The sequence below is a fragment of the Zonotrichia albicollis genome, chromosome 12, assembly GCF_047830755.1.
Source record: "Zonotrichia albicollis isolate bZonAlb1 chromosome 12, bZonAlb1.hap1, whole genome shotgun sequence".
Taxonomy (NCBI): domain Eukaryota; kingdom Metazoa; phylum Chordata; class Aves; order Passeriformes; family Passerellidae; genus Zonotrichia; species Zonotrichia albicollis.
The window spans coordinates 8,573,934-8,601,883 of record NC_133830.1 but is presented as its reverse complement, the minus strand read 5'-3'; the positions used below and the strand labels follow the sequence as shown (position 1 = coordinate 8,601,883).

The following is a 27,950-nucleotide window of genomic DNA, read 5'->3' as shown; positions in this document are numbered from 1 at the left end:
GATGATGCAAAGAGCTCATTGATGAGTGAGTTAACACAACATTAATAAAGGAATTGGTGTCAGACTTCACTGTTTTTTATGTTCATTTAGTTTATTTGGCTGTTGTCTGTTTGTATCCTTGGAGCTTTTTCAGTTCCTTGTGGAAAAGAGCAAAATATACAATCATAATTTAGTTTATTTCTTCAGAAGTGTCCACATTAAACAGTGAGTTAATTCAGCAGAAGTGCATGACATATAGTTTAATATAAATTTATAAACACCAACACAGAATACAGACTATATACCACATAACCAACATACACAGTGCAAAAAACTGTCTTCCATCAATACTCTGATAATCTGTACCTTCTGGATACACCAGTTTTATTCAGAATGTGCTTTAGATGCATAGGGAACAAAATTAATGCAAAAGAAATAGAGACACAAAGATAGCCCAAAATCTTCCTGGTGATACCTACACTGATTTTTTTTAGGGTGCCGTCTCCTCACTGCTGTTCCATGAAGCTCAAGAGCATTGGTGAAAGCTGTACAGGCTCTGGGTCTGAGCCCAGCTGGGGGTTATCAGTTCAGAGGCGTGAGCAGAGCTGTGCTGGAAAATGCTGTGATGTTTAAGGCAGTACTTCAGCAGGGAAAGGATCATTTCCCATGTGCCTGGAGCTCTGGTCAGGGCTGAAGCTCTGCCTGCCCTGCTGTGTGCCCCAGGGCACTGCCCGTGCTGGCTGTCCCTGCTGTGTCCCAGCTCACAGCCCGTGGGTCCTGGTGGGCAGCTGGGTCGGGGCTTTCTGCTGTCTCCCCACTGCTGGGAGGATTTCTTGTGACTCTGCTAGCCCAGCCTGAGTTAGGACAGTGTGACCCAGCCCTCCCTCGCCCTTTGGGATATCTGCTGGAAGTGACCCAGACACCCCCAGCCACAATGGCTGTGTTGTGTGCAGCCCCTCTCTGTGCTTGGTGGACAAAGGGAGACACCTTGATTTATTTTCCCCCTCCAGGTAATATTTGAATACTTAAGAAGAGCAGCAAAATCCTTTCTGCCTCTTCACTGCTGACCTTACTGGATGGCTCCCACCCAAGGACTTGCATAAATGCCCCTGTCCCAGGCAGGGTGAGCTGATACCATGGATTTCACTGGTGCATATGGAGTGACAGATTGCTCTCCTGGAGTGCATTTCCATCCGTGGCAAAATTACAAATTAATTTGCTGAATTTTTTGGAGCTCTTTGATCAAGGTTACTTAATCTGTGCTATAACTCCTCACAAAACCTCAGAAGAGTAATTCTGGCTAATTACTTACACTGATGTTACCTATGGAGTATCATGCAGCACTGTTTACAGCTATATACAAGCATCCTTAGCAACAGTTTTTTGTCCTTGGAGAAATTTGGCTTTTTTTTCCCCTGTGAAAAAATACTGGATGCTGCTTCTTTCTTATGGTTTTAATCATAACCTGTATAAAAAGCTTCACAGTTGGAAAGGCTGTTAATATATCCTTTCAAATTTTGTTTGGCCCATAGTAACAATATGCACTGGATTTCTGAAATAAAATCATGTTTTGAACAAGCATATGAGCAAGGCCCTTAAAAACTACAGCAGAGTCAGTGCCATGGGATGGGATGCTCAAGGATTGAGGCTGAGTTAAGGGCTTTTACAGGCCAGTCTGTCACAGAAGCTCCATAGCTGTGTTACTGCTCTTGACATGTGATGTGGCTCAGATGTTTTACTCAAGCTGCCAGGTTAAGCACAGCCCTCTGAAATGAAACATCCCACTGCACCAGGAGACTAGAGAATGGGTTAGTAACTTTTTATAAATATGTATAAATGCCCAGTTTCCCTTAAGTTACATAGAGATCCACTGAAGATGTGGATAATAAATGTTGATTACCCAGGTATTACCTGCCCAGCTAACGAGTTCTGCTGAGGCTGTTCAGGAGCCAGTGTCCAAAGGCAGTCAGTGAGTTTTGCTGTTCAGGCTTTGTATCAGGGGTGTGAGAAGCAAGAAGCTGAGATATTTCTGAAAGCACACTTCTAGCTCTAGGTGTGGATATCCCAGGACACAGGTGCTCTGTAAGTGTGACAGGCTCTGTCCAAACCTGGTGCAGATGCACCATCCACCTCAGCCTGCCTATACCAGCAGCAAGAAGAAGCTTTGTAAAGTGGCAACTGCAATGAGGCAGCTCTGACCTCTGGAAAAGGGGATGAGAAGCACTGACAAGTGGTTTTGCATCAGGACCTACATGCCCTGTACTCCCTGGTGCCCACAGGTACCAGCTGCATGTGGGGTGGTTAACAGGACAGCCTGGCACTGTGGGACATGACCACATCACTCCCTCTCCATCACAGGGCATTTCTGGTAGGTCCCTATGGTAGCACATGCCCAGCTGCTGGGAGGGAGGATGAAGCTCAGAAGTGCAGGGGCAAGAAGCTGTTTCTGTCTGTCTGTCTGTCTGTCTGTCTGTCTGCATCCACAGGGATATGCTGCCTGGTCACTGCACAGTTCCATGGACACCTGTGCTGGGAACACTCAGCCTTTGCTTTCTGCACAGAGAATTTGCCTTCCACCTGGGGAGTTGATGGAACAGCCCAATTTATTTTCTGCCTGATCATGGAACTGCCTAAAAAGCCACTTTGAAATGGCTGAAATGGTGTCTAAAGGTGCTTGTGAAGTACAGCTGCATCTGCCTGTGCTGCTCTGGTAAGGGCACACAGAGGTTGGTATTTCTGATGGTACAGACACACAGCTTGACTGGCACACTGGTGCAAAGCCAGTGACCCTTGGGAAAGCCACTACGGTCACTTGGGCTGTTCTCAGTAATACACAGATTGTCCCTTTTAGTTACCAGGTTTCTAGGAGGCTTTCCAGAGCTGCAGCTGCCCTCTTGTCCCCTTGTGCCTGGCAAACCTGCCTCCACAGAGAAGCAGGAGTCCCCCAAGCTGTTCCTACATGGACTTCCCTGTTTGAAATATTCACTGTGTCTCTAGAGTTAACCAAGAGTTAGCTGGTGGTTAGTGTGCACCCACAGTCTGGGGGGGAAATAACACCATTCTCTCTGCATCCACTTGTGTGAGTACTTTGGTAAATACTGCACTTTTCCCACAGTGATTCCCTCTGGTCTGGGAAAACCTTTTCTGTGCCTTCTACTGGAGCAAGTGTTAATAACTGCAAGAAGCCCCAATGTTGTGGCTGGGAATGTCCACCATGTACAGAGATTTCAGTGGGGGTATTGGCCTTGGCAGGATCCTGTTGGGTTTTGGCAGAAGCTATGCTGCTTTCTCATCCCCTGTCACCGTTGATGTTCTTCTCAGGTTTTCCTTGACTTTAATGAATTCTGGTGCATGGTCTTCCTGCTTCTCCTGCTCCTTCTCCAGCTGTAAGAAAGAATTCTTTGTGCACATGAAAGGACAAAAGGGCATCAGCTACATTAAAACACAAGGTTTCATTACTGCTGGGTCCAGTTATTATTGCCCAAAGCAGTTTATTATTGCCCCATGCAGTTTAGGATGCTTTGAACTGGGAAAAAACCCCATGGACACTGTGTGGGACCCAGAGGAGACCCAGGGTGAGTGGTGTGCAATGGGGTCCTGGGTGAAGTGGTAAATCCCACTGTGGGGATGGGAGTGCTGCAGCTGCGTGGGGCAGCAGAGGAAGATGTACATTGTATGGAGGGGTAGCCCACCCATCTGCCCTGTGCCTTGTGTCAGGTGGTTGGGTTAAGCCAAGGATGGCTGAGAGCTCAGTTCTACCTGATCCAGCCTCTGGTGCCTCTTTAATAGCTCTTTTTCAAAAGGAGATTGCAATTTCTTTGCCTCTTCCTCTTCCTTCTTCTGTTTGATGAGCAGGTCTCGCCGGCGGTGCTCGAGCACTCGCTGCAGCTCTGGCTTGCTGTCCACACCCAAACCTCTGCAGATAAAAAGCAGATAAATGAGAGCCAGAGCATCTACCCCTGGGGTGTAACCACTGCCAGCCTGGCACCCCAAAACTTGTATTGGTCCTAAGTGGAAACACAGGAGACCTGTGTTCCATGAGATCCATGGGAGATCTATGACCCAGCCCTGACCCACAAATCCATCCATAAGTTTTGTGGGTGTTTGATGGTTCCTTGGGCTGCCTGTTTGGGGTGGGCACATGTTGCTGTTCGTGTATGGCCCGTTTGGTGCTGGAAGTTCAGCTGCTCCCATTGCACGGGGTACCACAGCTTTCTGTGTCGGGTGTGGAAAAGGGACCTTCCATAGGCTCCTGCTGTTACTGGTTTTAGCGTGCCAGGTGTAGATTCAGCGGCGCTGAGAACGTGCAATAATGACGATTCTTTTCCCACCAGCAGGGGTAGTCATTGGGCTGCAGTAATTGTCCTGGCGGCTCCTTCCTCCCCGCGCTTCCCATCTGAAGCTCTGAAGCTTTGCTTCATCTGAAGCTTTGCTTCGGAGCTGAGGGCCGGCGATCCCCCTGCTGACATGGATAGTTGTGGATCAAGAGGCCAAAATGAAGTGTCCTTTCCTTCTGGGAGCCGGAGGATTTGCTGATGGCACAGTGCCTGACTTTCCTTTGGCCACCTGATGCATCTCAGGTGAGCCCCTGTTCTGTGAGGGGTGGGATCACAGCAAATGAAACACAGCAGGGCCATGCAGGCAGGGCATAAATGTGTGGCAAAGAGATGGAAGGTGTTGCCTGAACAAATTTCAGAAACCTCACACTTTGGATATTGCCATACCTGAAGTAGTTATGGGATGTTTGGTGTTCCTGTGGGCGCAGGTCTGTGTTGAGAGAGAAGGGCACCTCCCCATGCCTGTGCTAAGGGCTTGCCCAGGATGCCCTGGGCTGGGAGTGCTGTTCATGTAAAGCTCCTCCTCAGCACCAGAAGGCTGGCTGGTTTTGGCCAAGGCTGTTGGAAAGTAGAGGCATCAAACCCTGTGGGCTGTGGATTTCTTGGCAGGATAGCAGGTGCTGAGGTGGCACCTCACATCGTGAGAAGCTGAACTGGCAGGCAGGAGAGAGAAACCACCCTCTCCAGGTGCAGCATGGCTGGACCCAGTGTTTGCATCCTTCCAGTACCACTTTTGATGATACTTCCCATTGTAATTTCCTTTTTTTTGCTTAATGACAAAGTTCACAGCAACATCAATGAAGGCAGCCATAGCCTTGGCCCCGGAGCTTTCATCATGCTTTTTGAAGCAGGAACAATTTGGATGCAGCAAAATTGCTTTTCCCAAGGCTTGAGAGAAGGAAAACCTGCTTTGGCTTGCTGGAGACACAGCTTGTAATGTTGCCTGTAGATTTGTTACTATTTGATTTAATCAGCCTGTGTTAGTGCCCAGAGGTGTTGAGTAAGATAAGGATTTTGTTACACAAGCTGCTGATTTCAGTTGCTTCTCCCTGCTGCTTGAGGGGGAAAAACCAACCAAAGCAGAAACAGGAGCAGGCCATAATTCCTTCTCTCTCCCTCAATGGTAATATTTAGCAGGAAGCAAAACTGGTAGATTTGAGAGTGACAAGAAACCAGCAACAATGGATTACTTTCTTTAGTAGGGTTTGTTTCACATATTTGCTGAAAAATACATGGGAGGTCAGAGCCAAAACAGGTTTAAACTGATGCTTGAAGGGGCCACATGAGTAGGTGGTGCAGGATGCCTGTGCTGGAGCTGCCTCCTGCCAGTACAGGTGCCACATGGCTGTGACACCGTGGCAGGCACAGAGCTGGAACACAAAGAGATGATGTACTTTGTGTTTGCCACTGTGATCTGGTGCTGCAGGGTCTGCACCTCCCTCACTGCCATTCCTCTCTGCTGCTTCCATTGCAGGGGTTCCTTGTTCCTTTGTTCCATCATGGTTAGACTGGAACAATGCTCTGTGAGGTCAGACAGTGCTGGTAGGTGACTCTTTAAACTGGGCAGTATCACTAGGGAGGAGACGGTCACTCTTACGCCAGAGGCTTTTAAAAATATCTGGCTGGTATAGTGACATCTGAGAAAGGTCCCTGTAATTCTTCCGATTCTGGGAAAATCAAATCAAACCCAAGCCCAGCCAGTGCCAGTATTGATTAATGCACCCTGCTGGCAGGCTTGATTGTTCACTGAATTAATATCCGTGTCTGCTTCTTGTGATGGCTGCAGTCCTTTAGAACAGAGGCTGTGCTCCTTTTAATTAGGCAGCCAAAGAGCTATTGTGTCAAGGTATTTCAGGGTGTTCAGAAAACGTCAATAAAAAGCCAGCAGATTTTTTGTTGTGCTTAAAAGCCTCTGAGCCAAATATGATTTTATTGCACTGATGTTCAGACGGTTGCCACAATGGAATGATGTAGTTGTAGGCTCTTGATCATTGGTATGCTTTTCCTGATGTTTTATCTGTACCCCCAAAGAGTAAAATTGGGGTGATGGGGTAGGAAGTCAGGAATATGAATTCTAGCCTGTCTTTCCCCATTTGATATTTAGGGAGTTGCTGAGTAGCCTTGTGCAGATGATCTCACCATGCTGCTACCTCAGCTTTCAGTGGCTGCATCCAGCCTGCACCTCTTCCTGCCTTTGGATTGACCTTCAAGTGCACAGGAATGCTGTGCACTGCTGGGGACTTGGCAGATCAGTGACGGAGATAGAAAAACCAGAAAACCTCCAAGGGACACCAAAAAGGGGTGCCCTGCATCTTCCAGTGCTTGTGACTCTAAAAGGTGCCAGCCAACGCTTCACGATGGCAGAGTGGCGGCTTTTTGTTCTATTTTTGTAAAAGAAATGGTCACATCAGAGAAAAGAGGAAAGGATGCAGCCAAAGAGGAGAGGACACTGTGTTTGCAAGTGAAGGGATTTATCCTCTGTTCCAGCTTGCACTCTGTCACTGGCTCCTGAGCCTCAGCTCCTCTGACAGCACAGCACCTCTTGGGCTGCTCCAGTGGCAGGCTGCAACCTCCCCTTACCTTTTGTGGTTCATCAGCAGCTCCCTGTGCAGCTCTTGATGGCTTTTCGAGGCTTTTACAGGATTTAGGAGCTTTTTAGGTTTGATGAGGTCTGGGTTTCCATCTATGTAGTCTGGGTGAGTCAGGATATTCCCACCATCTGGTCGCTCCCGCTGTATTTCCGTGTACATCGATGCTGGAAGAAAAAATGAAGTGTTTGCATGAGAAGTCTCACCCTGCTTGGTGTGAGAACCCCAGGACAGACAGAGGAGAGGAGCTGCTGTTTGTCCTGGCTGCTTGACACCACGTCAGTGTCACAGTGCACGTGCCTTCATCTGCTGGCGTGGGATTTTTAAAGGTTTTAAAAAATACTCCCTTCGTGTTGTTGATGAGACTCAAATTAATTAGATCACTTAAATTACTTGTCAGCCACTCACTTCAGTGGCTGCAAGAATTTAGTGCCAAGGATTAATTAATGCAAGATAGATCTAAGTAAAACTGGAAGCAGCCATGGGTGTAGACTGCTGCTTTGGGTGTTCTGGATGGGGCTGTTGGTCCCATAGCACAAGGGGATGCTGTGGGATTTAAGGGGTTTCTGAAACACTGGCATGAGGAAGTCCTGCTGTATCTGAAACCTCTTGTCAAGGAAAGATTTTACTGATATCCTGCTGACCTATTAATCAGGATTGAGTCCAGTGCCAAGAAAAGCATCCTTCGCCCATGCAGCCTGTGATCATGCTGCAATAATTTGTATGTTCTGGATGTAAGAACAAGAGCCCACTGTTTTGGAAGGAATGGCAGCTTGGATTTCAGGCAAATCACAGGGCATGCTCATTGCTAGTGTTTTCCAATTCCTTTACATTTTCTCTTTACAAAAAACTCCTATACAGAGTGAGTGCAAAGCACAAGTTATAAGTCAAACTGCATGTGGTGGGCTGTGTCTTTAAATGAGGAGCACAGTAGGTCTGCCTCCAATTACTCAGTGTATGGTCTAATCAGGTGCTCAGAAAGAGCAATTTATTCCTGACTATTCATTTGAACAATTTGGAAGTTTACCAGCAAAACCCAAAAAAGTCCCAGGAAAAGGGTGTAGGCAGCTTCATGTATTTAAGTGTCTCATTATTACAGCATTTTTTGAGGCCTACTGTGAAGTTATATGGGTTGATGGAGCTGGAAGAAAAACAGTTGTTCAGTAATGTTGCCTCTTTCTTGTATTTCAATCTCATGTATAAAAGGAACAAAACCTTTTTAAAAGAGAAATCAATAAAAAAAGCCAAGAGAAAGCAGGCTAGGTCATTCTTTCACAGTCAGTAAGCACTTAAAAATGTGAAGTGGATTGCAATCAAACAAAATTGTGTAAGGAATAATACTGCTGAAGAAAAGATTCAATATCAAACAACTTCTCATTGAATGTTAATGTGGCCAGTGCCCTACCGCTTTGGGAACAAAGGCAAACAAATCAGAGCCCATTACAGAAGTGTAATTGGGGTGAATAGTTCGGTGAATATTTAGAGGGTGCTTGGAAGCTGCAACCAGTGATTTTTTTGTATCACATTATTTTCTCTAGGATCACACATCACTGCTGGCAGAAGGGAAGGTGGTGTGCTTTGATGTTTGGTGGCAAGTGCCAGGCTGACTCAAACCCTTGCAGGGCTGGACTCCCCAGGCTGAAACTGGGAGCTCAGCTTTGCCTTCCAGAGAGATGCAGGGCCTGAAGAAGGGTTAAGGCAGTGCAATTTCATGGCTAATTTTTGTTAGATGAAAGCCAGGTTTGGAACAATGAGAAAACATATCAGATTTTCACTGGGGTAAAATGGCTTCATTTTTTTCTTGTATTTCTCTCTCTCTCTTTTTTTTTTTTCCTTTCTCCACAGAAGAGGCAGAGAAAAGACAAGGAAGGAAAGAACGTACAAAAACAAAGGTTTGTTGTGGCATGAATGAAGTGGTTAACCTCCTATTTCAAATGGCAAAGCTATGTCTTCATTTTTCAAACAAAAAGGTGTCTCCATGGAGTAACTTCAATAAAATGCCAGGTGTTTCTAATGGAAACACAGGTTTTGGAAGCTGCGCTAATAGACTGGGCTCAATGTCACCTTGTCATTCCACTGCCCTTTCCTGCTGTTGCTGTGTAGTCCAGAGCTGCCTCCAGTGACACAGATGCCCACAGTTGCTTGTGTGTTGGTACCAAGTCCTGATGCCTGTCAGGAGAAGGGCTGGGACATGTCCCTCCTGGATTTGTCCATCTCAAATCCACTTGATGTGCTCTGCTACGGGACAATGCCGTGAGTAGCCAGCATGGAAGGATTATGCAGCCAACCAAGCCTGAAGGACCCACCTGAGTGTGTAAATGGCTGAAACTCAAGTGACTTTGGTATTTTCCTCTGGACCAATTAGCTCTTGGGTCCTGTTGCTAAGCTGTGCTAGCTCTTGGGGCACTGGTACAGCACTGCTATTTATTAAATACTGTTTTCCCCTGCCTCCATGATGGATGGTTTTCCTTTTGCCACTCAGGACTAGGAGTCCCTTCTTCCCTACCCCCAGACCCAGATCCTTGGAGATTTGCTTGAGCAGATTTTTTTCCCCACATCCACACAGGTCCAGCACCCAGCAATGCATACATACGGAACGGTGTCATCCAGTCCTTCAGTCTGGGCTTGTGGTGTTTCCCCAGACACCCAGGATCATCAGGGAAGGGCCCCCCTTCTGTCTTATGCAGCATTTTGAGGGAGCACTGTGGTGAGCCTGGAGGTTTCGGATGGGCTAATGTGGTTATTTCCAGATTGCAGTAATCTAACACTGCATGACTGAAAGAGCAATTTATCAACCTATTTCCTGAAGGCAGATAGGAAACTTTTCCCTTAAACTAGTACAAATTAAGAGGAAAACTGGGAAGGAAGGAGTGGGAGGAACTGAAATGGACTGGAAGCTTTTTCTGGGCTGGTTCTGTTGAATCAGCATGTGAAAGTCCTCACGAGGAGTGCAGTTTGCCTCAATAAACTGTGGGGGCCAGGACACAGCAGGTACCTCTGTGCTTGGTTTTCATGGCACTAAATGTACCTAGGAGTGTGCAGAAACCCACCTCGAGGGTTTGGCTTCCCGTGGGTGTCTGTACTGCTGCCCTGGGGACAAAGTCAAAGCCCTGACTGGGACTGGAAGGAGCCTTGAACCTCTCTACAAGAATTTAAACCTTCAGAAGACCTCAGCCTGAACAATTCAAGAAATGTCTTCATTTACACTGAGCAGAAAAAGAAAAATGAGAATATAAAAATACTGGCATGTCTGGAGCACAGCTTGGGGCCATGCTGAGGGTAAGGATGGGGCATCCTTTCTCCTGCAGGTCGGCAAATAGGAGCCAGTGCAAAATGTTTGTCAGGGAGTAGATCTATCATCTCTGAGACCTGAGGTAATGCATGTCCATGTAACACAGACAGAGTGCTATCAGGCTGCTTTTTGTCATTATTTATGGTGCTGGAGGTGTAAATCAAGCCAGGTCTCTGCAGTGGATTTACAGCAGGATGTCTGTTTTTGCATGATTCAGCTGCAGATCAATGAACAAGGCTCTGCCCTGGCACCTCCTGGCCAGCATCATAAATCAGCAAAAAGTGTTGGACATTTTTATTTTGTTCTTTGCGAGATACAAACAAAAAACCACACGAGGATGTTAATACCCCCTGCTGCCTGAGAAAGACAATGTGACCTTTTAAATGGGTCTGCTTTGGAGTGTTGCTTATAAAAAGTAACTCTGTTTGCAACAACTCAGGCTTTTGCTTACTTTTAGGTATTTTCCCTTTCCTCATTTCTAGAAGCTCGAGGCTTTCTAGGGAATGTGTGTTTCCACTGCTTTTCTTTAGAAAAAAGCAAGACTGCCAGGATGAGGATGCCAGGGCCCCTGGCAGGTACTTGGCCATCACACATGGAATTATCTCCTCTCTCAACCATAGTGTGAAATGAGCCTCCAGTCTCCATTAGTTTTTCAGGGGACCACACAGGGAATTTTCAGCATCTTTGAGGTGCCCCAGAGAGCAGATATCCTCCTGCCCCAGGGTGTGGGACTGACTGGAGGAGAAAAGTGACATTTTAATATCTTGTTCTGTTCTGACCTAAAGCAAAGCCCAAATTCCTGCTCAGACCACCTGGAAGCACTTATAAATCCCCCAGTTCCTGGGAGAGGTGCAATAAAATCATCACTCTGCAATCCTGGGACAAATTTTTTCCACTTCTGACTATGCTCAGCCAGAATCTTTCTGGGAAACAGGATATCAGGCAGCTTTGGTGCAGCAGTAAATACTTTTGAAAGCATGAATGCTGCAAATTTATATTAAATATGCTCTACTAGGAGTGTAAAACAGGGTGTGTGGCTTGAGGTGCTGAGTGGTTTTAGTGCAGCCCCCTAGAACAAGGAGCAAGGTTTTAGCCTGCTCCTGGAGAAGAGGATGAAGAGGAGGAGGGAGAGGACTGGCTCATGCCCAAGGACAGGCATTGGACATGATGGTTTGGCCACAGCTGGAGCTGGGCTATGCTTCCTTTGGCTGCTGCTGCTTTTTGGTATTCCCTCACAAGGAGGAGATGCCCTTCACAGAGCATTTATTTAGGATTAAGCAATTTGTCTCCTGGTGGTGGACTGCTGTGTGAGCCTCTCTGTGTCAGGGCTGTGCACTGCTGCTGGCAGCCTGTGCCACCTTCCTGTGGGATGGAAGTAATCCCCAGGAATGTTAAAGGGATTAACAGTCCTGGAAAGGGCAGGTAACCTGAGGGATGCAGCTCTGCTTAGGCTGCCTGCATGGCTACAGCTGTTCTTTACAAGGGAAAAATGAAACAGGTTGGAAATGGAGTTAATCCATAGCTGTTGGATTTAGGAAGCTGCAGAGTGGAGATCTGGGGTCCTGCCCAGCACCTGTCAACTTGCACCTGTACAGGACAGCAGCTGCTTTTTGCAGGTTTCTATGTGAAACGCCTGACTTGTGTTTTGCCAAGGTCTCCTGACATCCTGCCCCCTGTGACATCTCGTTTTTCCCTGCCCATCCCTCAGCCCTTTCCATGCCACCTGCATCCTTAAAGATTGCAAAGCTGTCAGTGCTGCTTTCTGCAGCACAGGTCAGTGTTCAACTTTAGCTGAAATCTAGAAAGCAAATGTGGTTCACAGTGTTTTATTTCTGCTGTCTGTGTCATTTGAGAACTGAACTAGAGCATCTCAGAAGAGTTTTCTCAATAGGGCCAGATGATGACCAAACTGCTTTTGTTAAAAATATTGGATTGGCATCCATTTCTGGGCAGATAATGGGCCTTTGTGTAATGCCACCCATGTAAAAACAGTGAGAAAGCATTATTCTGGGAATGGGATCTGTTCTCAGGGACATTGCTGCTGTAACCTTGTGAGACCCTGTCACTTGGTAGAAGGGACAACACTGGGCTAAAACCTCAGGATGTCCAGGGTTAGAGCCCTGGATTTGGGTTTGTAAAACCACTGATCCAGGAGACCTCTTCCTGAGCAGAAATTATCACTTACAACTGTGGTTACAGGGAAAAACCTCTGGTTTTCTCGATGCCCAGGATTTATTTATGGATGAGTCTTTTTTAAAGAACCAAGAGATTAATGAAGGGCTGCTGACAGCAGCTGGTCATACACGTCCTGCAAGCCAGGCAGCTGCAAAACCAACACAGCAGTGTGGGCCAGCAGAGCGAGTTTAAAGCTATTTACACAAGTAGCCTGAGCCTGGGGGCTAATGCAGGTTTCTGACACTTTTAACTGCAATTACGGGGGGAAACCATCACTTTTCTGGGCCGCAGATCCCAACAGCATCCAGTTCCTGGGAACCCTCCTTTCCTCAGGGCGAGAGTACTGTCCCTCACCCCTCTTGGGAAGGCTGAGAGGAGCAGGGCTTGCCCTCACTCCCCACAAGAGTTTGCATGTGCAGGTGGAGGTGTGTGGGATCTTTAAACCAGCTTCTGTTACTTTAAACTCTTGCATGCTTCTCTGTTAACTTTTTTTTTCATTTTAGAGTATGAACATTCTGTCAATGCATTTCCAGTGTCTGATGTGCAGCTGGAGTTTGGCTCTACAGCTTTCTTGTGAGAAAGTAATGGCAGAAAAGGTCATGCTATATGTTAAGTCCTACAAAGAATGAAGCTGAAAGTTTGTCGTTGGTTTTGGATTCTTCAATTGACGGCACTTGCTATGTGCATGATTTTTCTGGTGTTAATTAACTGTATTTTAGAAATACAGAACAGCTAGGGTTAGCAAAATGGGAAAGAATTTCATGTCAGTCCCTGAAAGCCCCAAAGCTTTGTCTGATGATCAATGTGCACCTGCATTGCAGAGGATCATTTGCCAGGGGGACAGGAGGTTTGGCCTCAAAGTTGGGCACTTGTTTAAGAAGCCCTTTTTGTATGGTTGGTGGCTTCAGGGCAGAGGGAGGTACCTGGATGTGGGGGCAGCTTGATGGGTAGGCTCACAGTGCTTGGACACCCACAAAATGTGCCTTTATCACCCCAGTAATCCGTGTGCTGCTGTTACAACAACCTGGAACAAAATACCTGTAATTCACAGCAGCCTAATGACTGCTGTGGCTTACTGCCCTGGAGATGGAGGATGGTGATATTAATAATGATAATAATAATAATGATAATAATAGTAATAATGTGAGCCCAAAGATTGGCAGATGTTAAACATTACCCTCCCTGGGTGTGATGGCAGCAGCTCCCACCCTCACTGTGATTTTCCTCTCCTCTGGCTCCAGCTGTGCCAGAGCTCCTCATACCAATGGAGCTGGCACGCTCCCCTGAGCTTGTCACCAGGCGACCGTGCCTCTGATAAATGATAGGTGTGCTCTGGGAAGGAGTCAAAGAGCCTTTGTCTGCTTTTAATCTATAGTTTTAAATAATTAAGCAAGGCTAATTCTGGTATTTATAATGCAATAGGGTGAGTGTAACTCGATGTGGCTGCTGTGGGAAGCAGTTCCCAGCTATCAAGTGGCTGCCTCGGGGCAGCAGGCACTCACACCCCAGGTCCCCTTGTCTCCACTCAGCCTTGACGGTCAGAAATAAACCCCACGGGGTCACAAGGTCAGAAAAGCAGAGAAAACCCTGATGGAAATGTAGAACAGGGCTGGGGGACACATCCCTGCAGCTCCCAGCCCTGCTGCCACATGTCACCACTGCTCCTACCTGTGTGTCTCTGCTGAGCACATGCTGGGGATGGGGGCTGCTCACCTGTACAGCCAGTGCTCCCCTCCAGTACAGCCAGTGTTCTCTCACTGGTGTAGCCAGGCTCCACAGTTTATCCCCATCTCCCCAGTTTTTCCCCAGTCCTGCTTGCCCTTGCTGAGTCCCTGCCAGCACCGCAGCCCCCAGGGCTGGGTCCCCATTTGCACCAGCTCTGCGCTTGCCTAAGGGAGCACAGATTGCTCACACATTGTCACCGTCCATCACAAAGGTAAAGGACTCTGAATGTCACCATCAGCATCTGCTGAACTTTGCATTCATGCACATGGGTTTAGAAGAGAGAAATCCCACCAGGTCTGAGGCTTGCCCAGCATTCTGGCATGTAGAAGTTACTAGTTGGAAATGCTTGTTATTGTCAGGCAGCCGCAAGTGCCTCTCTGCTGGCAGGCAGGACTGGGTGTGCTGGTTAATTATTTCCTTTAATTACCTTGGACTGTGATAAGCAAAGATAGCAAGGCTGGGATCCTACTCTGTTAGCAATCACCAAGACATCCCATGCCTTTTACAAGCAGCGTGTGGAGCACTGGTTTAGTTTTGTTTGACAGTGGCAGATGCTTAGCAGTCCCCCTTGACAATGATAAACTTAGTTTTAATATCTCACCAAATATTTGCTCTGCACATTTGCCTGCCAATGACAGAGATGCACATCAATCAGTAATGAATGCTTCAAGTTAGTTCAAAGGTATTTTGTTAAATAGAGAAAATATCCTCCCATGTTGATTTGTAGGGATTGCATTAGTTCCCTCTCCAGCCCAGTGCCTCTCCAGAAAGGTCTGAATTGCAGGATGGGTATTCTAAGAGAACTTGTGAGATATGGAAAGGCAGAAACAGAAGGGCAGCTTCTCAAACAGCTACAGAAGTGTTAAAGTAGCATGATATCGCCAATAAAATTAAAGCCGGGTCCCAAGTCAGCTGTGTACGCAGTGCAGCGCAATCCCAGGGGGTGAAGCAGCCCGTCCCCACAGGAGGGAGTGCAGGAGAAGCGGGGATCCCCGGGGCCCGGCCCTTACCTGATTTGCGCAGCGAGGCCCGGGGCAGCCCGGGGGGCAGGTGCTGCCCTGTGCCCCACGACATGGAGCTGCTGCTGCTGCTGCTGCCCCGGCAGTCACCCGTGTGCCTTTGGCCGCTCCTGCCGGGCCCGTGCGCTGGCAGCAGGGACACGAGGTGACGCGGAGGTGGCAGCTGGTCCCTCCCTGCTGCTCCTGCCACCCTCCGGGACCTCCCGAGCTCGGCTGGCAGCAGCCGCCGGCCTTGCTCGCTCCTCGGTGCCGCCCTGAGAACTTCTCCCCTCGGCTCCTCGCTGTCCGAAGGTGCTTTGCCAGCGCAGGTGGAGGCGCTGATCCTTTCTCTCCCCAGAGCAAAGAGCTCTGTGCGTGCCCGGGCACCGAGCTGCCGCTCGGCACAGCCGCTGCCTCTGCTGCTGGAGGAGAGGTCGTGTCCCTGCCCGTGTCCCTGCTCCACCGAGGACGGCTTCTCCTCAGCGTGCCTTAACCACTCCTGGAGAAATCAGATCGCCCCAGAGGAAGCCGCACGCCCACTCTCTTTAGCAACCACTGCAACAGCCAAGCCGGCACCAGGGCAACCGCTCCAGCTATCGTGATTATTCCCTGGCATGTTGCAACACCCTGCCATCCACCAAGCGCTGCACGGCCCGGGGGAAAGGGCTGAGACAGGGACAAGCAGCCCCTAGACGGGGCCACGGGGTCCTGGTGGCATCAGAGTTCCTGTGATGCCACAGCAGCTGCCCCAGGTCTGACGCTGTTAGAGGCAGCCCCTGCCTGAGCTGGGCTTCTTGTCTCCATCATTACCATGGCTGGAAGGTGCCACGGTGGCTGTCCCTGAACTGACACAGCTTGGGAAACCAAAGGCTGCCAAGGTGGGGGAGAAGAAAGGGTTAAACCACTCCAGCAACTCCTTTTGGCTCTTCAGTAGGTTTTAGTGTCCCAGGCCCAGGAGGGTCAGGGATGAAGCAAAACCATTTTCACACAGAGGAAGGGGATAGGGAAGGCTGGGGGGCACCACTGGGGTGCCCAGCGACCTTCACACTCTGTGGCACCTGAGGGTGCATTGTCCCGGCCATGTCCTGGCCTGACACTCCTGGCCCTGTGAAGAAGCCAGGTTCTCACCAACACGGGGTGCTCCTTCACTGGCACCTTTCCACAGTTTGCACCTCTCCACAATCCCAGCATTTCCCCCATCCCAGCCAAGGGCTCAGCAGCACCAGGGGTGAGCTGAAGCCCCAGCCCCTCCCAGTTTGTCTCCAAAGCTCTTTGAGGGTCAGCATGGGCTGCTGGCACTCACCTGAACTGCCACTCCCTGGCTTCTTGCTTCCACCTGGGCCCTTGGACTGAAGGGAATATTCTTTCTGGAAGAAAAGACAAGAGAGAAATGAGAAAAGACTGTACAGGTATTGCTCTATCACAGGAAATGAAACATAGGAGAAGTTGCCAGTCCTTTGCCACCAGAGACTTAAAAAAAAAAATCATTATTATTTTTAACCTCCTGACCAGGAGCTGCTCAGTTTAATTGACATGGGGCCTCAGATGCAGGACAGGAGAGGCAGGCTGGTCCTTACTGCAGTGTGTGTGGTGTGCCTGTGTGCTTGTGAGTGCTGTCAGTCTGACCAGTCCAGCTGTGGATTGCTCACAGGCAGAGTTTGAAAGACCCCACACAGCTTTTGCACCTAAACCAAGGCTGTGGCGAAGGAGAGGCCTTTAAGTGGGGAGGTTGTGCAGTTTTTCTGCTCAAGCTGTGTTCTCACAGCCCGTGTGAGCCCCCACAAGATCTTCATGGCCCATGACTCCTCTCACATCATGCATTGTCCCATGGCCTGGCTGCTCATTGCACACTCCAAAATTACCATTTGGCTCAATTTGAATGGAAAAGGAAATGGATACACATCTGTGCTCTTCCCCTTGGGTCACCTTTGAACAAGTTTCAGGTTTGAGTTCACTGGAGATATGTCAAAGGGGGGAAAGAGCATTGATTTAAGCCTGTTTTGAGCTCCCAAGGAAGTGTGATTATGGTTGGTGGATGTGGGAGTGGAAAAGGGCTGTGATCCATCAACATCTGCTTTTAACTGAGTAAAATCAGAAAAAGGCCAGCTAAATTTTCTGGATATATTTCTGATGCACCCTGGTGCCTGACCAGCTTGCACATCTGGGCTCCTCTCCTGAGCCAAGGGACTTTTCAAGGCAGAGCTCTTTTCCTGGGAGCTCCCTGCAGAACAGTTCTCTTTGCTATCTAAATTAGTTAGAACTCCCCCTGTGCTCCTGTGCCTTTGAGATTAACAAAAAGCCTTTGTGCTGCCCCTGTAGCTCCATGAAGGTTACTTTGTGGGGGTGGTTGATTGCTGGCTGAGATTTATCTGGAGTGGCTCTGCAGACAATGAGTTGCATCATTCACCAGCTTTCCTGTGTACCTTAGGAAGTGGCTCCGTGTCCTAGGAGAAGGTGACACGGGGAGCTCATTCCAGCATCACCCATCTCCTGTGTATGGGATGGCCCCATGTGGCTGGGAATGCTGCAGGGGTTTGTGGGGGATCTTTGGGAGCATCACCCCAGAGGAGCGAGCCCAGGGTGTCCCTGAGTCAGCAGTTGGCACACCAGGCAGTTCTGGCATGGCTCTGGAAAACTCTCTGACACGTGTGGCACAGAGGGCTCATCCCAATGGACTTGGGATGCTGGAGGAATAACATGGTTTTCTCATTCAGTGTGCATGTAAAGAGAAAATAATGCTGCACCTGTAGTGTCACTGGTGGGTGGCTGTATGGTTATTAATAAATACTGGAAACAGGAAAATGGTTCTGGAAGAGCCCACAGCCAGGTTCTTGTTACCAGGGCTGTTCATTAGATGGACTTTTAGCTGGTGAGTTACTGTGTTAGTGATGTTGGCTGCTGGCTATCATCTCTTAAACCAATTCCTGTGGCACCAGGAGATTTCTGGTGTGGACATGTCTCCTGTGTATTCAAAAACCCCAGATGTGTCAGGCCAGTTCCCAACAGCAACCCTGGCCCTGCCTGGATGTGCAGTGCTGCCCACTGATAGGAGTGCAGTGACAGTGACGGTGTGTGCCTGCTGAGGATGCTGGCTGCAGCTGTGAGAGAGCAAAAGTTCTGTCTGGATTTTATTGAATCTCCACTCTCAGCCCTCTCAGCAGGGTTGGGATGGCAGCATCACTGCCAGCCAGGTCAGGCTCCCAGTGTGCAGACAAAACTTTGCTCTGCTCAAGTCACCCAGGCTGGACTCGGAGGCAGACAGCGTTTCACCTCCTGCTGCAGGGAGGCCCTGCAGGCTGGTTAAACATTTGCTCTGCTGAGTTAATGCTTGATTTGGGCTGAGGTGCTGCTGGTGGTGCTAGGGACTGGCTGTGCAGCCCAGCCTGCCCTCCCACCCTGTGGCACCAGCTTCCAGCACAAACTCTGTGCAATCCCAGTACAGCCTCACAAGTCATGCTGGTTGCACTGTGCTGGTGACCTTGGTGGTGCAAAGCCAAAGGCAGGGGATGTGTAGGCTGGTCAGGCCATGCTGGGTACCCTGTCACCTCTTGGCACAGGTTGGTTGGTAACACACTCCTGCTAATCTCCACTTGAGCCATTAGTGTATTTGCAGAGCAGGACAGCTTCTCCTTGCACCTCCCCAGCTCTCCAGGGCAGTTAATGATTGCCCAGGTGATGGAGACTTTTGCCTGCTCCCTATGGGGCAAAGCAGGGTATGGCACCGAGTCCCCAGACAGCTGAGGGACAGGTGTTACAGTCAGAGGCTTTAATTTGTCACAGTGAGGGCTCAGATGGGGAGTTTGTGTTGCAGTAAATGGGCAGAAAATGCCTGCTATTTCCAAACCCTTCTATTTCCATGTGAAAACCACTTCTGTGTGCAGTGTGACTGCATCTTGCCAGGAGTGAGAAGCAGTAATAAAATCTAGCGTCAGACAGTAACACTGTGCCCCTGTGCAGCTGAGCAGGACAGTCCTGGGGACTTTGCTGAAGGGACCTGCAGGCAGCTCCTCCTGCCTGGGATCCCCATCCTGCTCTGACCGTGTCAGTGAGGACAGCCACTGTTTCAGCTGGAATTAGCCTGCTGATTAAGTGGGTTAAATCCCACAAACAACAACACAAGGTATAAATAGCAAGTAGTTCCGTGCTTTATATGCACTACTCTGTGTTACTCCCAAACATCCTGGGCACCTCTGTGTCCTGGCAGGACTGTTCCTGGCCTTGACTCGGATGCACAGCAGAGCTGTAAATCTCTGGAGGCAATATCACAAGCATGGGCTGCTTTGAACCACCTGCTCTAACCCCAGCCCTCCTCCCTGGCTCCCCACTAGGGGACTGCAATGCTCCCACTGGAGCTTAAAGCCAGCCAATTTGAATAAACCATTAATCAGTGTTATTTGTCCCACGTGTGGGTGCTGTGGTGTTTACTTGTAGCAGAGCTGACAGTAATTTTGGACTCTGTGCTCTGACAAAGCAGGGAAAAGAGCCATCAGCACGGTCAGAGTGCCAGCCATGGAGAGGGTGATGAGAATGGCTTCAGGCAGGCTCAGATCAATACAGCAGCCATTAAGAGGCAGTATCAGAGCATTTGTACTCCACTGTAGCCAAAGTCTGAGCTAATGAATTAGGTAAGAAATTGTTGCAATCTGATCAGGGTGATAAAGAGGAATAAAAGTGGGCAAAATGTCACTTGGGCTGATGTGACTTCAGGTCACAACCCACAGGTCTGGTTTGTGAGAGAGACACCATTAACAGGGTTAGATGTTGCTCAAGCTGTTTAGGAGTAGATGGACTCAGAGAAAGGTACTTTGTCCCTAAGGTGCTGTGACAGCTCCTGACATTGCTGTGCAATTAATGACCACATCCATTGATTAAAACAGTCTTATTGCTGAAGCCAGAGAATTTGAAAGGAGTTGTCATGACCTGGAACAAGGTTCATTGATGCCTGGGAGATCGAAACCAGCATTTCTGTTTGTGATGAAGCCACAAAATATGTGACTTAGAGGTTAACTAAACTGTTCTCTACCATTACTTTTGATTAGCCCCAAATACCTTTTGCTGTTTTCAATGCTCTGTATGAAAACATCTTGTACATGCCCCTGGACTCTGAGATGCCACCTGAGCTGATCCTGCCCAAATCTCCTGTGCTATTGCTGAATTTTGGTCTATCTCTACTCATTTGCAGCAGCTGGAACTGATCCAGAGACATCAATGAAGTCATCCATTGGAAGGAACTTTGGAGGATTAGTAAGACTTTTTCCCATCTGTGATGTCAGTGCACAAAAATCTGTCAGCTCCATTGTTTTGCTGCAGAGTCCTGCCATGTGAGGTGCTGAGGCTGATTTGATTCAGCAAGCTGGGGCTCATGTTTGCTGCGATGACACTGTGTTTTTGGTAAGGAGAAACACAGAAAAACCAGCAGCACAACCCGATGCCTCACACTGCTGCTAATTCCCTGAAGGCCAAAGGAAGCGCTGCAGTTTGGATGAATTTCCAAAATTTCTCAAGGGCTAGGAAAGGCAGGGCTAGGAAAGGCAGTGTGACACCCTGCTCCCTCTGGAGCTTGCAGACTGGTTGTGCCTTGCTGGTGGTGGTCAGGGTGAAGCTGCTCTCAGGATTGTTGTGAGAAACTGCAGGTTCCTGTCTCTTGCAGAGGCAGAGCAGTGCCGGGTTTGGGAGGTTCCTCCTTGGCAGGGAGCTTGACTGTGCACATTCCTGTGCTCCCAGCTCACTGTGGGACACTGCTGCTTTGGCAGGTTCTGCAGTTGGGAGGGGCAGCTCCCAGGAGTCAGTGTCCAGGCACATCCCAGCATTCCTGAGCCAGCAGCTATAAAATCTGCTGCCACAGCACTGCCCTTGTCATGGAAGGGGTCTGGGAGCCACCACAGCATCCAGTGTGTGCCTCAGCCCAGCCCCATCCCTGTCCTGTGCCCGTGTCCAGCCCTCCATGCACACCTGCCCAGAGGGAGCTGGCTTTTCAAACCAAGCTGGGCTTGTGTTACTCCTGGTCCCTGGCCACAACCATAGCTGATTTCACTATCATATTGCAAAGGACTCTAAGAAATATCAAGTTATTGGTGTAAGATTTCATTACTGGTCTTTTGACCTCTACAAGTCTGCAGCTTTTCTTGGGTGGATGTGAACTAAGGGCAGATGCGTGTGGCCACTCTCACGAGAGCAGCCACCAGCCTCAAGGATATTTTGACCACAGGAATTTGTAAATTTAGGCTTGCAGAAGGGGATCAGGCTCTTAGTCTGCCTGTGGGGTCAGGCTGACACTCCTCAGCTCCTGTGCCAGTGACTGGGAGCAGCAGCCAGGTGGCCACTTTGCTGCCCAGTGGAGTAGAAAATTGTAAATGCTTCAGATAGTGCTTGGTGTTATTTTATTCATAAAGAACACACAATTTGACACAGATGAGTGCTGTGCTGACCCCTGCCTGCCTTTTTCACCAATGTCATTCCCCCCTCCCAAATCCCTGTGGCCCCAGAAGGCAAGCACAGCCCTCCTGTGGTGTGAAAGCTGGCAAATCGAGTCCCATCTCACTGACTGTCAACAAAAAAAGGAAAAAAAACCCCAAACAACTAAAGCAGGGAGGCAGCAGCATGGGGAGGGAGGCTTGCTGGAGCTGCCAGCCCTGGGGCAGGGAGCCTGCTGGAACTTCCCACCATGGCTGAGCTAACCCTGCTCCCTGCACACAGCTGGGGAGGTGGAATGTGACACACAGAGCTCAGCAGAAAATTTCCTGCAGATTAATGAGAGCAATCAGTGGCAGGGCTCAGCCCCACAGCAGCCCCTGCACAAGGCTCATTTGTCAGCACTGGAGCTGACTGTGAAGCCTGACATCCCACTGAGAAGGGCACCAAGAGGCTCTTGGCACAAAGCAGGGCAGAGCACACACCGATCGACCAGCTGTTCTGCCTTGGTCCCCAAGGACATCTTCAGTTCAGTGCTTTTTAATCTGGTCCCTTGCAAAGTGCAGAGCACACACCACCTCTGCATACCAGGACAAAGCCAAATTGTAGCCCTGTTCACTGCTGGAAATTCCTGTATTGCCCACCTCAGTGTTGTCAGCAGTGGTTAAAAGTTGTTGCTGCAATGGATGAACCATTTTTGATGTGTCTCAGGAGCTTATTCCTGCCCTGTGCTGGAGATGTGATATCACTGCTGATTTGAAGGACTGCTCCACTATTTCTGGGGATGCTGCTGATTGCACAGGAAGAACATCAGTCACTGGCACAAAAGGGCTCCAACAGCTTTGGAGTGAATTGTTGTCATGCTGCAGAGAGACCATTAAGACACTCTAAAATGCTTGAAGAATGTTGTTTTGCAAAAAGTGAGGCTTATGCCACATGATTAATAGGAAGAGTGTTTATTTCTGGCACAGTGTCATGCTGTCCTAGGGCTGCCAGGCTGCAGTGGCATCATCGCTCCATTTCTCAACTAGGGACCATATGTTAGGGGCCAAGGATAGGGCTGCCATCAGAACTGTGCTCTTATGACACCCCCTTGTTGGGCTCTTCACCTGCCCAGGGTCACTTCAATTGGTCCTTACCTTGGAAAAGTGGAATTTGTGAAAAGCAAGGGCAGAAATGCCTCAGCAGCCCCAGGCAGTGCTGGTAGCAAATGGTCAAAGCAGAGTGGGGTCTGATCCCTGCAGTGCCAGCTGGGTCCTTGTGGAGGAGAGCCCAGGGGAAGGGGCCAAAAGGGAGGAGGTTTGGCTGCTGTCTGGGATGAGAGGCCACCTGCCAGGCTGCAAATGCCACCATGGGCTGCAAATGGAAGAGGCAGAGGAGGAAGACATGAAGCATCCCTGTTAATGCAGGGTTCAGGAGGAGGCAGCAGATGCCACTTAACCCCCCAGGAGCAGAGTGAACCAGTGAAGCCTTTAATTACTTTAATCCATTTTTATTTGAGGACTGCTGAGCCATCCCAGAGCCAGCTGCAGCATTTCCCATGCATTGCTGCTCTTGGTCTCTCCATGAGCACATTGTGCACCTCCCTTCAGTCTGAGCCCTCTCCATGACTCCCTTGCAGCCCCAGTGCTGGACAACTCTGCCCTTGCCCTGGAGGGCCTGGCAGCACACTCCTCTGTGTCCTGTCCATCACCCCCACCCATGGATCAAACCCTTGTCCAGCTTGTCATGCATGAAGGCAGAGTTTCAGCCTGGGCTAGCTGTGTCCAAGTGAGCTCCCTGTCTCACTGAGCCCATTTGAGCTTTCTCAGGACCAGAATGCCAGCCTGTTTGGAGGCAGGCAGTGGGTGATGTTAGGTGTTGGAGCTGGTTTGCTGGTGCTGTCTGCGTGCTTGGGATGGAGAAGTAAGAAATCAAGCTGTGATCTCATTCTAGGAGCTGGAGCAGCCCCACTGCATGAGTAATGAGTTTGACTTTTGAGAGCTGGGATGCTACGTTATTCACTTTAAAAGGTGCAAAAACCCAGAGCAGTGTCTCTAAGCAGAGTCCCCATGTGTTACCTGTGGGACCTTAAAGGGTTGAAGAAAGTGAAGGCAAGAGGCAGGATAAAGTCACTTTAGGTGGCTTCTGTGAAGGTTTTGGGCCTAGCCCTGGCCCAGCTCTCCCACTCTGGACTGTGCTGTGTCAGACAGATGAGAGGACTTAGAGATGTTTGCTGTCTCATGGTGCAGAGCCATTATTTTCTGGGTGTGTGTTATTTTTGCCCAGAAATGGATTTTTTATCACTAATGTCCCCGCTCCTGAGGCACTGTGGGACTTCACTGCTGTGCCTCTGTGGTTCTCATCCCTGCCCCCTAAGCAAGGCTTGTTGCAGGCAGCACATGCAAACCCTTCTCCCCAGGAAGCACAATGCTCAAGGACGCTGACACATTGTGGTTCTTGGTTGCCATCTGGTTTTTGGGTTGCTCCTGGGGCCAGTGCCACCACACAGCCTTTGGCATTCTGTGGCTGTCAGTGGGATTTGCTCTGCTCAGGGGCCTTGGCACCTGCAGCCCCTCTTGCTGATGGGGAACAGCCCTGGATGAGGGGGGATGGCCAGGGCTGCAGTGTCACAGCAGGCAGGGTTGGTCCCTCAGAGGGATCTTGTGCTGCCCAGGCACAGGGACGCTTTCAAAGAGCTGGCAGGAACACTGGCTACCAGCTTACTGAAATACTTGTCAGGGAGAGGCAGGAAAATCCCTCTGTGCCTGCTGCTCTGTGCAGCGTGATGGAGCACAGGTGTCCCAGCTCACTGCCTTGGAGAAATATCTCCTCCCAGCTGAGGGGCTGCTGGACCATGGGACTTCTTGGGGTGTCACAAGGTGCTGTCTGTTTGAGATCTATTTGTCCTTCTGTGGCACAGGCTAAAACACTTCTCTGGCCACACTGTGGGGATCCCTCACTAGTGGGGTGAATCGTGGTTGTGGGGAAATCCCAGCAGCAGCTCCCAGAAGTGCTTGTCCTGTCCTGCTCAGATGGAGGAGTTTTAAAGAGTGTTTTCAAAGCCCTGTTTTCAGCATGGGCAGCCAGGTGCTGTGGTTTGCCTGAACAAGCAGAGCCTCTCTCCCTGGCACTGGCGTGCTGCCTCTTGTTGTTCTAAACCAGCCACAGAGCAAAGCTCCCTGCTCAGCAGCAGGGCTAATCCAGGCTCATCTGACATTAGTGTAAACTGACACTCTTGGGAATTTGGGGACAGAGAACTTTCCCTGGGGAAACAGCCACTATGCAAACTCTGCCTTGAGAAAACGTGGAGAAAACAAGTGGAGAGGTGCAGGTGCCTGGGAACAACCTCCTCCTCTGCCACAGGGTCTGGGGCATCTGCCCTGGCACCCCGGGGATCTGCTGCTGGTGAGGCTGTGCTAGCAGATTATTTGAAGGATGTTTGCTGAGGTTAGAGGGATGTCAACCACACCAGTGGGGCAGAAGCCCTGCAGAGCAGAGGAATCAGCAGGGAACCATCACCAGCTCATGACACAATCAGCACCAGCTCTGCAGCACGCACGAACCAGCCTGTGGCAAAGTCCTTGCCTTCCCTTCAAGAGAAGGGCAGCCCAGCAAAAATCTGTGTCTTGCTGGAGCCCTGCTGTTGGCTTGGGCCCACAGAACACTGGTGATAGGAGAACAAGGGCTTTTGGGACTAGATGCAGCCTTTTAAAGGAAAAATGTCCCTGGATTCATGCTGGCAGCCTTTCCGGTCCCTTTGTTGTGGAGCTGGGGATTGCCTTGCACTCCACAATCCACTACTGTAATCCCCTTGGAGTGCTGCTCTGGACTAAGCCTGAAAGAGGTGCAGCTGAGACTGCTAATGCAGGCTGTGCTGGCCAGGGGGCTGAGCCCTGCTCTGTGCTCCTTGTGAGTCCTTCTGGGCTGCTGCTGACAGATGGGCTCAGCCCTGGCAGCTCCCTGAGCCCTGAGCTGTGCCTCAGGTCCCTGAGCCCTGGTCCTGCAAGGGCTGGGGGAAGGGGAGCTTTCCTGGCACTTGGACTCATGCTGCTCTTCAGGAGAGCTGGATCCTGCTGTTCACACCCACCCTGGAAAGGCAGCAGAAAGAGTTGTCTTGTTTTCATCTCCCATCAGCATCAGCCCAAGGGTAGAGGAGCAGGAGCTGCCAGTCAGACATCCCTGCTTGGTGCCAGCTGGGCAGTGGCATAGGCTTTTGTCAAGCCAGGCAACATTTGGGAGGCTGAAATGGGAGAGACATCTCTGACCTTTTGGTACCCATGAAAGTAAAACTGCCTCAGCTTTTAGGAGCTGCCAGGAAGCTGCAGAGCCCGAGCTCCCAGCAGCGTTTCAAAGCCAGGCCATTCAGTGCTGGGCTGTGGTGGGATCCTGGTGTTTCAGAGAGAGGGAACAGTGGGGAAAGCTGTCCAAAAGCAGTCTGGTCTGGTGGTCAGGAGGCAGGCAGGGGCTGCTTTGTATGCAGCGGGGCTTAGCTGGGTGGCACTGAGCCAAGCCTGACCTAACCAGCTTATTCCCTGCTTCCAGTAATGCCTCTGCAAATGTGCTGGGGCCTGAAGGTCAGGGCCACGTGAGCAGGGGCTGGGGATTAGCTGTGGGCAGAGCATGGCTCCTCCTGGGTGTGTGGTGGTCCTGAGCCACGGGAACAGCCAGGGCTCCTGTGTGTGCCAGAGCCAGCCTGGCCTCGGTGCCTGGGATGGGAGCTGGAGCAGCCAGGGGCTGGCTGGGAGCAGCACCTCCTGCACCTGGCACTTGTCAGAGCCCAGAAAAACAGATAAATGTTTACCAGTCCCACTTCAGCTCTGATTTTCCTTCTGGGTGTTGGTCTCACTGGCCACTGGGCTGCTTTTTCACATACTTGCCCTGCAAGGGTGCCTAGCTTTGGTTTTGGAAGAAAGTCCAGCAAGTTGGCAAAATTCTGAAAGGTACTTTGTGCCTGTACCTCTGAAAGCCACAGTCATGCTCAGCTGAGCATGAAGGGTCCCTGCTGGGGCAAAGGGTCACTGCTGTCCCCATTCCAGTGAAGTTATTACCTAGTGTGGTGCACAAATATGTTTCTCTTAGAGCTGGGAGATGAGCTATGGAAGTCTTTTTCCAGACAGGGCATTGCAACTGAGCGGGGATGATGCATCTCTAGGGACTAATGTCACCAGCCATGGAAGCAAAATGACATGCAACATCCTCAGCACAACCATCTCCAGGCACTCTGCAGGGCTCTGACTCCATAAAACTGTTTCCATTTGGAGCTGTTTGACCTCTCTCCCCTGGGGATTTGGAGGACAGGGATACACGGCTGGTGCTGTGGGACCACAACCGTCTCCAGCCACTCTGCAGGGCTCTGACTCCATAAAACTACTTTCATTTGGAGCTGTTTCATCTCTCTCCTCAGGGAATTTGGAGTACAGGGATACGCGGTTGGTGCTGTGAGACCAAGACCATCTCCAGCCACTCTGCAGGGCTCTGACTCCATAGAACTGTTTCAGTTTGGAGCTGTTTGACCTCTCTCCCCTGGGGATTTGGGATACACATTGGTGCTGTGGGACCCGGCCCAGCCCCTCCCTGTCCTGGGAGGGAGCTGGCACCAATTCTTCCCAGGCCAAGAAACACTCAGGGCTTGCTGTGCCCTGCATCTCAGGAGACATCCCAGAGGCTGCCGCAGGCATTCAGAACAAATCTGACACTTCTCTCCAGAGAACCACAAACTTTGTCTGCCCTGAAGCCATGCTTGCAATGAATGCTCTGATCCCCTCCTGGCTGTCCCGAAAGCCCCGGCAGGCCCCGGGGCTGAGCCCATTAGCTGGAATTACTTAATCCGGCCCTGACGAGTGGGAGCGGGTCCGTCCCTTAATCCCGGGCTGCCAGCGGCACGCACGGGGCGAATGGAGCCCCACGTGAGCCGGGGGTGCCTTCTCCACCCCACATCCCAGCCCACGCCAGCGCCGCAGCCCGAGCAGAGCCGCCCCGGTGCCCTGTTACCTTTTTGCCGTGCGAGGCCCCCATGGCGCGATGGCTCCGGCCCGGCCGCGGCTCCGGCGCTCCCCGCGGGCCCGGCCCCGTCACTGCCGGGGACACCGGCGGCCCCGCTGCTCCCGGGCCCTCCGCGGCTGCTGCGGGAACACCGGCGTCAGATCCAGACCGGCTGTGGCGGGCTCGGCTGGGAAAGCTCGCTTTTCCTCCCTTCTTCCAGCACGTGGAGAACTCATTTTCTTCATGCACCTAACGGCTGGCTCGCACCCAGGCTCTGCCCGGGCACAAAGGCAGCTTTCATGCTGTGGATGCCCGGTTTCTAAGCCGGGATCCGTATTTTGAGAGGCTGTGGAAGATTACGGTAATTGCACTTGACAGGGCAAGATGTCACAGGATGCGGATTCGCCCAGCTGCGGCCCGGCACCCGCAGGTCCTTGCCTGTGGCATCTTTCCTAGAGACTCCTGTGGTGCTCTGCCCAAA

The 27,950-nt window shown here is 50.3% G+C and overlaps 1 protein-coding gene across 2 annotated transcripts; it reads right to left on the bottom strand.

Moving 5' to 3' along the window:
• Positions 1–157: 157 nt before the first annotated feature.
• Positions 158–27,950, bottom strand: FAM107A (family with sequence similarity 107 member A). Of its 2 annotated transcripts, XM_005488377.4 has the most exons (5): positions 27,479–27,950; positions 16,398–16,461; positions 6,897–7,071; positions 3,739–3,895; positions 158–3,363 (listed from the first exon to the last, which is right to left on the bottom strand). In XM_005488377.4, exons 1-5 carry the CDS (start codon positions 27,500–27,502, stop codon positions 3,256–3,258), a joined length of 528 nt encoding a protein of 175 aa, XP_005488434.1. In that variant the 5' UTR covers positions 27,503–27,950; the 3' UTR covers positions 158–3,255. The 2 variants fall into 2 exon arrangements, with proteins under 2 accessions (XP_005488434.1, XP_005488435.1); XM_005488378.4 differs by lacking the exons at positions 16,398–16,461; positions 27,479–27,950 and adding an exon at positions 15,107–15,599.